Genomic DNA, 12869 nt, shown 5'->3' with positions numbered 1-12869 from the left:
TTTTTTGCAATAGCAATACTGAATTATTAATTGCTACTGAAGCTAATTTTGAATATTATTTGTCAAAAAAATGATATCCACATTAATCTTGAGTTGCAAACAAAAAGTCACACAAGGAGTGCTCAAAATTTAGTTTTCTTTCACAGGATTAAAAGAAACCTGGAATCAAATTCAAATTCAAATCAACATTTTTTTAATTCAAGGTTGATTTTCTGAAAATTAAACAAATATTTCTATAAACACAAAAAATTTAAAGCCTATAACTACTCCTACTTTGGTATATCAAAAAATCCTCGATGAAACAACTCCTTTTATTCTGTCGGTCAAATTCAGCCAATATTAACCAGGGCAGAACGTTACCTGTAGCATTGCAGTTTCTTAAAAAAAATCAAAATATTTTCTGAACAGCAAAGTTTTGTGGGTAACAGAACCAAAATTTCCATAAAGAAGAAACAAGCCACTACAATTGTTGAAAATATATTACATTGGTCAAGAAGTAGCAAGAAAAATAACAGCTTCTAACATAATTAAAACCTACGCGTTTTTATCATTTTTGATTGTTGTGAATCATATTACTGAGCTATCCAAAGAGTCCACTTTAATTATATATACATACATACATGCACACACATATATATAAATATATATATATATATACATATATATATATATATATATATATATATATATAACGTTCAAATGCGAAACGAGTTTTTTTTTTATTTTTCTTTATATACGTTTTTGTAGAAAGTATTTAAAGCAGAGGTAGCTCACATTGGGCATTTTTGCGTCAACTCTCAAACAAAATTTGTGTTGTTCAGATCAAAATACAGAAGTGGAAATGATATAAGCAATTTCAGATGCTCAAGTATACTCTAAAAATTTGAACTATTTTCCGTCTCAATAATCGGCATTATTTCATATTCATTCTTTCTGCAATTGGAAGCTTCAACTAAAACAATATACAGCAAGAATGAATCGCAGAGGTACGTAATAAATCATCAATAGTCTTCAAATCATTTTATGCTGTTTTTGATGTTTATTAATTTTTTCTGTCGACTCTCAAGATCGCTAAATTGTATTTTTGATTCTTATTGTCTTTTGAAATATTCCAACTTGAAATTCTAATGTTAAACAGCTTATCTCGGTCCCACTTTTGATTAACGGCAGTGGAATTCTTTTTTTGAAATAAGACGTATTAGTTTTGTACTCTGATGAAAGTTTACAATTTTTGATTAATTTTTTAAATTGACGCTTACAGTTTCCAACATATTTTGCAGTTGAGACCGTTTAGGGCTTCCTCTACGCATATATGCTTATATAATCATTTATTGAAGGATACAGAAGCAAATATGAAATTTTTTAAACTATCATTTTTCAAAGACTGATGGTGGGAACTTCAGTGTTAAAACACCAATTTAGTTTGGATATTTTACGGTTTTTTTATATTGCAAACACGCTTTTAAATGTCGGCGCCAACGAATCTATTCTTATTTGATAGCTTTGACGCCCGCAATTAATATCATGTTCGCAATAGCAATAAAATAAATATACAAATTGAGCATAAGTAGAACATCAAAAATAGGTTACAGTGTTATATAAAATTGTAAATTTTGATATGCGCAATTATAAAATTTTTGCTGCCATCAAAAGGCAGTAGTGCACACGGTATCTAATAATTATTAAATACTTAGAGAGCTGATTAGACTGGTCAGTAAGTCATGAAACAAAAATGTCTAGACGCCGAGAGTTAATAAAATAAATGTTCAATTCTCTCAGAACTTGAACCAAATTTGAACTCAAAGCACAGTTCGCGTTTGCAACCTTTCAGAGAAGGGGAATATAAGCTAGGCACTCCTTCTTTTTGCCTAAACCCTTTTTTTCCAGCAAAACCTGCAGAAAGTTTGTATGCAGTTTAGAAGCAGAAGAGAGGTTCGATATTGATGCGATTAGATCTCTTTCACAAAAGTTTTTTTTCTCAAAACATAATTATTTGGAAAGGTCACACAACCCCAAACCCATGCTTACGCAAAAAAACACGCAAACACATAGATTTGAAAAACATAGCCGGTAGAATACCGGTAAGTACTCGTGCAATGAAAACTTTAAATCAACCCTTTCTTTTTCAGAAATATAAAAAAAGAAATACAAACAACGCAAAATATAGTTATAAACAGCCAATTTTCAGTTAGGAATGTTGGGTGAGGGGGCGTCGTTAGGTGAGCTGGGGGTGGCGCAAGCAGGAGGTAGGGGTAGGTAGGAGGGGACGATTGGTAGGTGGGGAGGGTAGTTAGGTGGGGGGAGGGGGGGGGGTAGGTAGGTGTAGGGGCTAGCTGTCGGTAGTTGTGTTGGGGTTACACAGGGGGTTAGGTGGTGGTGGAGTAGGTGTGCGTCTATGTATTAGTACCTAAGCCACTGATAAAATCCAATGTTCGAAAACAAAAGTCAAAAGTTCAGGTCATGAAAAAACTTTCGTCAGCTAAAAAAAACTTGTAGCATCTGAACACTCCTCTCAGAGTCGTAATAAATATAAAACAACTGAATTTGCATTCTCTTTCTCTCCCTCTATCTCTCTCTCTCTCTCGCGCGCGCTCTCTTTCTATATATATATATATATATATATATACCGATTTATATATATATATATATATATATATATATATATATATATATATATATATATATATACCGTTGTCCTTCGCCCCCACAGACTCGTAAACACGCGTTAGTTAGGACAAATTGCAACCAACACAATGCCCTACAGCCATAGAAAAACTGAATGAACACAAGAAGCAGATTACCTCCACTAATGGCAAAGACAACGCCACAATAAAATGTCAATTCAAAAGAAGTAGCAACAACATTTTTTCTTTATTGCCAATTTACGGAGGGGAAGCAGGGCTGTTTAAAATACCAGTTGTTTTGTTGATAATTAACGAGTGTTTGAAAAAGAACAATAGAGCATAGCAAGGAGAACATAAAATTACGTGCTAAAAAGTGGCAATTATATAAATTTGACTGCAAAATTTAACGGCGACAATAATGATTTTGAAACACAAATATGATTGTAAAAACTTGGGACAAATTCTTTTGTAAGATAATGGCTCAGAGCAATAAATCATGAGATATGTAAAACACAAAGAGTTTCCGATAAAAATGTTTTATTTTTCTCTGCAAAACTATATTTTTTTCACTTCTCATCCAATTTATAGACAAACATATGATTTGAGTACGTCAAAAACCCCGATTGCCATGAGAGTTCATAACACACGAAAAGAGGCCCCTTATAGAGCTTATTTAGATGCTGAAACCGTGGAAATAAATGACCGGGGAACTAGTGGAAAGTAGATAAGAAGTATTGTTATTACTTTTCACTCTAGCTATAACTATTCTTCACGCAACTATAACTAATTTCCACACACGCTTATACACCTAATCTTAAAACCTGGGTCGCGGAAAATAGTAACAAATCCGACATTGGCCACTTAATGAACCTTTTCAACGACTCTTAATTGACTCCTTTTTTCATACAGATATGCCGATAATAATCATGCAGCTAGTGGTTATCATAATCGGAACCCTTGCCAACTCGGCTGTCATCTACGCAACCCTCACTCGCTTCTCGTGTCGGAAGGCGTCCAATCTGTTCGTGTGCACTTTGGCAACCATTGATGTGTTCACACTGCTCTTCGACTTGTCATCTGTTATTATGCATCTGTCGGACGATCAACAAAATATGCCGACTGAGTCATACAACCACACGTCAGTATTCCAGGTTGGTTTGATATTCCTAAGTTTTTCTTGTTTGTCTTGGGAAACAAAAACCCCTAGGAAAACTCCCACCCAATTTTAAATTGAAAAAATATACAAGAAGGTCTGCCTCCATATCGACCCCACCCCCACCGAAGTAAGAAGACCCAATTGGTTGTAAAATACTTTCAGCGTTATCTATTTTAAATGAACTAGCTAGCTAGAGCAAGAATAGCTCATTTGCCCCGTGGCCTTAGGAGCTGTGGGACTTGATGTAAAAATATCTCAACTTCCACATTCCTGTATAAATTTAACTTAGACAGTTAATATAAGTAATCATATTAAATTTCTTTCCCCTCATATTGCGGTCTATGCTTCTCTAAGTTGCGAAAATTGAACAGATTAAAAGATCCTTGGACACCTTATGTAGACCAGTGATGAAATTAGAAAACTCGTTTTGAAGGATGTAGCAAAATTATCCCGCGACCCACTTCATCATTCAATTTTGGTAAGGGTCATAGTGGCAGTAGCAATATTTTTGAATGATGTAATTCGTAGACAAAGATTTGCACCGTGGTACCAAAAAACTCCGTACACTTAGGTTTTTTTTAAAAAAAGACGACGGAAACAAAAAAGTTTGAGTTAAAATCAGATCTCTGGTAAATTTAAATTTAGTTTCTCTAGTTTTTTAAAGGTATATTAGAAGGTTTATATAGTTTTCATTCGAGATTCTAACCACAACTGCATTAGCTTACTTCCAAAATTTTAGAGAATTCTCTATATTGTTACAAAACTGTCTGTTTACGTAGTCCGTGCATTATAATTGCCCATATATATATATATATATATATATATATATATAATATTTATATATATATATATATATAATATTTATATATATATATATATATATATATATATATTCGATTGGGTTCAGATACGGATTGAATTCTGTCCACATCAATACTTCCCACTCCTATTATTGCGAGAAATTGTCGATAATTTCTGATTTGTGCACAGGAGCAATATCTTGTTGAGAAATAAAGTCATGTAAAAATCTTTTTTCATAATATCCAAAAATTTCCCAACAACCTAAAAATTTTTGGACACAAAAAAGCAGCTACCGTTCAGCTGATCGTTCTGTACACTAAAACATTAGAATTCGCTCGTCCGAACCCATTTTTGTTGTTTCTTCTAGAAAATTTCTTTGAAAAACCCGAACAAACCAGTCGCTTGAGATTCGAATTAGTAAAAGTCCAATTAAGTAAAAAGTCGTAGTTCGAATTAATTAATCTCCTAGAAAAATTAGGAAATGTAAAATACAATTCAGTAAAGTTCAAGTACAGTAAATTCCAGAAAAAAGAAGCGCTTGTTGAGCAAATTAATGCGCGATGTTTAACGAAAACAGTAGTTTTTTGTTTTGAATCGATTTTTTTTGTCGAATTCCATAGTTTTTGAAAACTTTTCTGACTATTTTCCTGGAAAATTTATGGCATAGGGAGAAAGACTAATGAGCCATTCCCTGATTCTTCCAATGAAGTCCTCGTGTCTTTTAAACTATGGTCTAACATTTTTTTGAACTTTTGACGTATCCGACTCGATATTTAGGCCTCAGAATTTTTTTTTGGGTTACGTTTGTATGCATGCTATGCACCTGATTTTGATCATAACTTGAGATCCATTTTTAAATTTGTCCATATAAATAAGACATTACGTTGCGGAATAACTTGGCAAACAGTGTAGGAACAAAGTTGTTTATCAATCTTCTCCATTTGAGCGGAAAAACGAGGATGAGGTTACTCGTAAATCTGTACGAATCATGCTTAAAGAGAAATTTGTTTCAGTGGTTTCAACTCCTTAATGAATATTTCACGCTTGAATATTTCACAAAGACATTTGCCTGAAAATTTTAGACCATAGACTAGAGAAACTGAAAAACTGAATCCAATTTCTGAAATTTACTAATTCAAAATGTTTTGCGTGTCCTTTTGTCGCGTATCAGACAAACTTGATCTAATTATGGCACCATTTTTTTCTGACTTAGTTCAATTCTGATTCTCATTTTTAACCATTCTAGTGCCGAATGTTCTTGGAAATGTCTAAAAACTGAAATGAAACTTGGAGAAAGGGCAAAACAGCCTAAAATGACCATAAATGCGCCAGGTAAAAGCAGAAGGCAGAAGTTTGTAACATATTGAAAAGCCGGATGAACGCCAAAAGACAGTTAAATTTTACAAAATTTTATAAAAAATCAAAAAGTGCATGTTAAATTGTTTTTAAAAGAGCCGACAATAAGGAAAGTAGTCAACAAAGTGACTGGATCATCAATGAAACTCCATCAAGAGTAAACTGGTACCCAATCATTGAGAGTGCGTGTCTCTCACTCATCTGTCTAACTTTATGCTTTCCGTATTGAAATGTTCTAGATTGATTAAGCAGTTAGAGCATGAACATTATTCAAATAAGATTTGCAGGTTAAATCTTGCGATAAATAAATGACTTGTTTTCATTCATTTTTGCAGTAAAAAAGATTGTTCAGACAAAAATGTCTAATTGACAGGAAGGCCGCTGAATGATGTATCAATGGCAGTTTTTGAAAATTCGCAAAACGAATCAAACCTGTTTGGGAGTTAAATCCAAATAAATTTTCTCGCAGTAAATTTTGTTCAGACAAGATTAAGTTCTCCAAACAAATTTCAGAAACTCCTAGACGACAGGAGTGCAATTTTAGTGTCTGTGACCAATAGATTAAATAATGAATTGAATTATCTTTCGCTAAATTCGTTTCTTCTCAATCAGTTTGATTAAATTGAGAGAAAAAATTCTCTCTGAGAAATATGAAATGAAACAAAAATTGGACAAATTTGCTGTTTTTTTTTGGCGAACTTCAGTTTAATTAAACCAAGTCGCATATCTTTTCAAACTTAATAGCCCAAGTCAAAATTATTTGAGGATTATATAGGAAATTTTGAATTGGAGGAAATACAAAATGAAACGATTCTAGTAGCATCTGAAAAATCTAATAGGAATAGCAAGATTCCAAAAAAGACATCTGAGAAATGTGAGAAACCAGCCCTATTTTTTTATTATAATCGATCTTCATTATCGTTTTTGTTTTGTTTTGCTGCAAATATATAGCTGTATCTGCCTCCCTCACAGGCGCCGCATGGCGTACAAAACGAAACATAATTGTTTCCGGAAACAGTAAGAGCGGTTAATGTATTCAAAAAACTGTATTTTAATAGGTTTCCGCGAAAATTGAAGAGTTCTCGATATGCATCTTCTTATAAAATGGCGACAAGAAATTGTTTTCATGTATCATCTGCTGTTTCTCAGTGTTTTTTTAACTTTGCGTTTAGTTTTCATTTAAGAGGTTGAAAGAATCTTATAAACTTTCTTAATATGTTAAATCAATTTCTCTTGATTGTTTTCTAGAGGCCTTGATAAATTGTTTCTAAGATATCAACATGGCATTGTAAGAACTGATGAACATCGTGGCAGCTTTCATTAGTGGCTATGCTGGCCTCACCCCATGAAACATATTGTAAAGTCTCAGGCAAAAAAACCTCTTTTTCACACCTTTATAAGGATACTATCATATGATATCTTTTGGAAATTAAATTTTGTCTCCACATCTCATAGACAATCAGTGTAAGAACTATAGAAATTGCTCAAAGAGAATCGAGCAACTACCGCTCAAAATATTTTGTTGTGAACGATGAAAAAATTGCTCAAATCTACAGATTGTAGGTATGTTGAAAATTTTTGAAGAAATTTTTAAATTTTTGAAGTCCAACTGGTTTTGAATCTCCCGAAGAAAGCAATTTGCAATATAAAAGCCCTCTTCTTATATTGATACTTTTATTGATATCGAGGTTCTGGATTTTTTTTTGACGAAATAAGAAAACGCTAAAAAATTACTGAAAGTTAGTTCCCATCAAGCAGCTGCTAGTTTACAACTACGTTTTAAGTATTTTTTTTCATTTTTAACATTAGGAGCGTTCTCTCTATTATTGTTTCAGAATTGTGAGAACAGAACCAACTTTACAAATTCATTCTCCTCCCTGGTCATATCTACTACACCCCCTTCAGCTCAAGATCAAACAACTGCGAACATCCCTTGTTTGGGGGGCGCTGAAGGAATTTCGGGCGACGGGGGCGATATGGAAGGCTGTGATATTATGGCGTCGTTAGGCAACACACTCTTTCTGGCCAGTGCACATAATTTAGTGCTCATAGCGTTTGACAGGTAAAAATTATGTAGCTTTTTTGAAATTATCCGTAGCATAATAAAGTTTAATTAAAACAGAAGTGTTTTCACAGTACTTACGCAAGCAGAACCGGATAATGTATCAACGAAAACAAATTATATGACGGGAAAAATGTCCCGCCTTTTTAACCCTAATAATTTCACCCAGATTTACTCAACCATATATAATTTTTAACTATCATTTCACACCTTTCAATTCTTTATATAGTTGATACAAATAGCGTTATAAATTATGATACGTAGGGCTAGGGTAGTTTGGTATTAATTATCAAAACTAGGGAAATAAAGGTTTGGGGTGAAAAATTAGGGTGTGTTGGGGTGGAAAGATGTGATATTTAAATAAGTGGTTCTAAATGAATCGAGGTAAACAGAAAAAGAACGGCCGTGAGATTATAAAAATACAATGAATGTTTCTTGTCCGTCGTGAATATACAACCAGAAGAGTTTTTTGCATAAAAAATTGAGTTGATCTATGATCTGTTAAAAATTGTAATACTAAACGATAAATAATTAGAGATTATTTGACTGATCAATCCCTATATATAGTTTGCAAAGCTCAACAATTCCTATATTATCTAACATTACGCAAGCTTTATTTAACATTACATTTATATCTATCACTCGATTAATTTTTTCCCAAAAAACATCCTTAAATAAATAATGGCGATTTTCTCAAATTTCGAACACCAAATACGGTGCTCTACAACACTTCCAAAAATTTTCACGTTGTCATCAAAGACTCAGTTGTAAAATTATATTACATTTTTGAGTGAGAATTTCTAAACGGCCCTGGTTGAACCCAAATTCACAACTTGTAAACTGTAAACTAGATTAATTCAAAACTTGAAACTAAGTTAACTAGTTCAAAAATTTTGGAGAAAACGATATATTTATTCCGACCCCTCTTGAGGGGGGAGGAACTATATACTTAACAGGGTTTTTTTTTGTTCAGACAATTTTGACCGATCGGTATATTCATTGTAGAGAGTTTTGAGTGGTATCATTAAAAAGCCCATCCAGCGTAGAAAATGGAATTAAAAAGATTTTGTTGAATTTCGTAATCTAGAGCGCGTTATCGTGGTTTAAACTTTTGTCAATATTAGACTGATTTGCGTTTATTTTATTCACATTTTCCATAATTTTTGCCTAAAATTTTGCCAATTTTTGCTAAAATTTGTAAAAATTGATAACAATAGTACTGTTGATTTTATTTGTAAAGACAAAAAACTGTTGTTGACTTTTTTGATTTAATTTTTTTGGCAAAAAATTTGGCTAAATATTTCAAAATTTAGCCTTTTTCATCAAAAATTGTACGAAATAAGGTTCTTTAGTCAAATTTGATTAAATTTGCTGGAAGTACACACCCCAAAACAACTAACAAAGTCTTTGTGAACTGCAAAGAGAGCTGCTCTTGTTTCAACTTCCATTGAGAGTAGGCTGAAGTTATGTTTTTTTGCCATCTTTTGCTAACTTTACTCTGTGGTTATGAAAAACGCTGCATTTATTTTTGATCTTTTAACTAAAAAATCAACTAGATATATAAAATTCGAAACAATTGAGTGTTCCTAATGAACGAACAGCAATAGCATGGCAGTCTTTGGTCCAATCGTGGACTGTTATAATACAAAAAATTCGGGTTGTAATCATTCAGTCTTTTTTTGAAATAAAGGAATCTTTCTATGTTAATTAAAGAACAGAAAAATTCAAATCAAAGACCACTGTCGATTGAACCAATTGTCCTTCTAAACATTTCCGAATTAATGTGTTAAATTTTTTTTGCGACAAATTATTTTTTTTTGCTTTTTCTTTTTTGACAATCAAAATAAGGCACCTGGACATAAGAAAAATTTTAACGGCATAGATTACGGTTTTAACGGATTTGAATCCCCTTTCTCGAAGAATTTAATTGAATTCTTTACATATGTTTTTAACTCTCGTTTTTACTTTGTCTAATTAGTCGCATGAAGCTTCCTGGAAAAAAAAGGTCTCATTGGTTTTTTATTGTGGAATAAATCAGCCTATATACTTATTTGAGTGGATAGCTGAAGGCCTTAATGACTTTGAAAACAATGGTTTTCAAAAATAGAAAAGACTTCCTAAATTCAAATTTTTGTGCTTTTTGTCTATTTGTTACTTGGTATTGTTTATTACAGGTCATATATATATAACATTATCGTTGTAAAGGGATTCTGCAAGTGTACAAAATTTAATGTTTTTAGAGAAATCTTAACGAATTTACAGGCTTCGACACGGGCTTTCGAAACAAAATTTATTTATTTTCTTTTTTGTTTATATTTGACGTTTTTTTTGTAGACACAAGGCGTTCTCCGAATAATTACAGGTATGAAGCGCTTCCTTTGGACGAGTAAGTGAATCCATTAATTTTTTTTTGGAGCTAATGGCTTCCATGTCTTTGAAAAGGTTTGTTTTCGAAAAATACAATGAACTACTAATTTTTGCACTTTTTTGTCTACTTATTACCTATTCCTATTAATGAGAGGTCGCATATCAATTTTTTGGATTCAAGGAAGTCTCAATTATACATATTTTGAGGGGCATAATATGGCTTTACGGCTTCGACAGCGTTTTCTTGCAAGTCTTAAATGAGTTTTTGTTTTTTGACTCTATTTGTTGTTCTCTTTGTATCCAGAAGACAAATTTAATGCTGACAGTTCTTAATACCCTCCCGTAGACGCGTATGTAATCATGAACATATTGGATGTTTTCAATTGATTTTTAATGGTTTTTTGGATTTAAATTAATTGTTTTTAAAATTACAAGCCAATTTTTTAACTTCACTGTTTTTTTGTTCTTTGTTGTCTAATTGTTACCGAATCTTATTATGGAGTCGTCCCATATCTTTTCTATTGTAGTAAAAACTATTTTTTTAATTTTTGTTTTATCTGACGCTATTTTGACCTTGTTAATAAGTTTTTTTTTAAAAAAATAATGGACATAAGATTTGGATGTAAATAATTCTTGTTGTTATTGTTGTTTGATTTTGTTGTTCGTCTTGACTTGCTTTTTTAATAATGGCTAATTTTATCAGTCTATCGCTGCATTTTTAATTCCACTGAGTTAATTGCGTTGGAGGCGATTTTTTCGTTACACAATTTTTTGAAAAATAATTTTTGGGGTTTTTCTATCTGTTCCTCATTTGATAGACGTTTATACCAAAAATATATTTGAGCTCGTCAGAACTTTGCGCGAACGCACATTACCGAGCGGCCTTGTTGTTAATTAGTCTTATTTCACTATTGTGAACGGGTTTATTTCTAATCCTAAGCTGTCTAAATATAGGCACTTTTCGTCAGTTTTGCATCTTTGGACGTTTTTCATTTTATGGAAATCTTATAATTTTTGTTTTCACAGAATTCATAAAAATCTTGTCGATTTTTTGAATTGTTTGTTATGATTTTTCACATTTCATTTTTTAAAAATTGGATAAACCCATAGTGAACACGAATAAGAATACTGAAATGCGCAAGTTTTTTTTTAAAAAATTGTGATTTTCTAATGTCACTGGTCAGTCATTTATGATATTTAATCTGTAACAAATCAATAACAAATTTTATGATTACCTGAAATCCCAATTATAGACAAAAAGTGTCTAAAAGTGCGAAAAAATATAGTAAAGAATACAAAAATGGCCGGTCTAATTATAACAGAAAGACATCAAAAAGCCAGCAGGGTCTCCATTATAGCTAAATTTAGGGCATTTACCTTTTAACTTTCCCCCCAAGCTACATTAGAACTAGAAATGAATAAATGAATTAAGTCTTCTTCTCTAGCTTTATATATCAATACATCTACTACGTCTTTTTCTATGCATTTTTTGGCAAATGTTTGGTCATAACCTAATTTTTGGCAACCGATTAATTAGGTATGTTGGTTTCCAAGACGTCTCCAACCCATTCATTTCAGTTTTTTCTTTCAATTGAAATTTCTCAGACTGGGTTAAAATTCGGAAATTTCAGCAGGTTGCTGACTTTTTTCGTTTCTATTGTCAGCTTTTTGGGTGATATGAAATGAATTCCGGGAATAAATGGGTACTGATAGAGAATTTGGATAAAACCGGAACTGATTGCAAAATAATAAATCAGAATGTGTACAATCTAAATTATAAAATGACGTCACTGAACTTAAGAATTTTCAGTTTGTATTCAAATATATTTTTCAATGGTCAGAAATCGATCAATTTTGATATTTGATTTCTCTGTCATGAGCCAATAACTTTTCGGTTTCCCATACGCCTGAAAATGAAAAAAAAACGTCAAAGAAGTTTCCCGCGAAAGCTTCAAGAAAAGAAATAGCCAAGAAAACATCAAGTTTGGACGAAAATCCGAATAAGTTATCTCAAATTATCAAAAAATCATCAAAAAGCCAACAGGGACTCAATTAAAGCCACAATTAGTTCGATTAACCATCAGTTCTCTCCCATGCCATCAATTAAACTATTGGCTTTATCTACAAACTTTTTTCACATAAGTCAGACATGAATATCAACTTTTATCAATTGAGATTTCAACTCCGATATTTAAAGTTTTTTGGGATAAATTTGCTGAAATTTGGTTCTAAATACATTTTTGGACTCCGATTGCCTGTATAAAATTGTTGTTCTGGTGCTTACTCTGACCCTCTGCGCTCTAATATGCTATTTTTAATTTCAGAAGCTGCTTGTAAAGATTAGCAGTATACAAGTAAATATGGTCGAATATTGAAAACTTACATGCTCACACACATAAACGCACACACAGCCATACAATACTTGCACAAATTTGTTGTAAAAACTTTTTGTTCTGACCCAAAATTATTTTCCCAATTTCCTTTGTCTGCTTTTTGTTGGTGA

General features: G+C 32.2%; 2 protein-coding genes across 3 annotated transcripts in view; both read left to right on the top strand.

Moving 5' to 3' along the window:
- The window catches only part of LOC142337409 (anaphase-promoting complex subunit 10-like), a 273473-nt gene that overhangs the window by 131355 nt on the left and 129249 nt on the right, over positions 1–12869 (top strand). The window lies entirely within an intron of this gene.
- The window catches only part of LOC142337408 (uncharacterized), a 130451-nt gene that overhangs the window by 59464 nt on the left and 58118 nt on the right, over positions 1–12869 (top strand). Inside the window, exons 3-4 of the mRNA XM_075386583.1 lie at positions 3534–3775; positions 7773–7999. Of these exons, the coding sequence (XP_075242698.1) occupies positions 3534–3775; positions 7773–7999 (469 nt within the window). The remainder of the gene's footprint in view (positions 1–3533; positions 3776–7772; positions 8000–12869) is intronic.

Source organism: Convolutriloba macropyga, chromosome 4 (assembly GCF_964194025.1).
Source record: "Convolutriloba macropyga chromosome 4, txConMacr16.3, whole genome shotgun sequence".
In the NCBI taxonomy this organism is placed as follows: domain Eukaryota; kingdom Metazoa; phylum Xenacoelomorpha; order Acoela; family Convolutidae; genus Convolutriloba; species Convolutriloba macropyga.
This window is presented reverse-complemented; position numbering and strand designations above follow the sequence as displayed.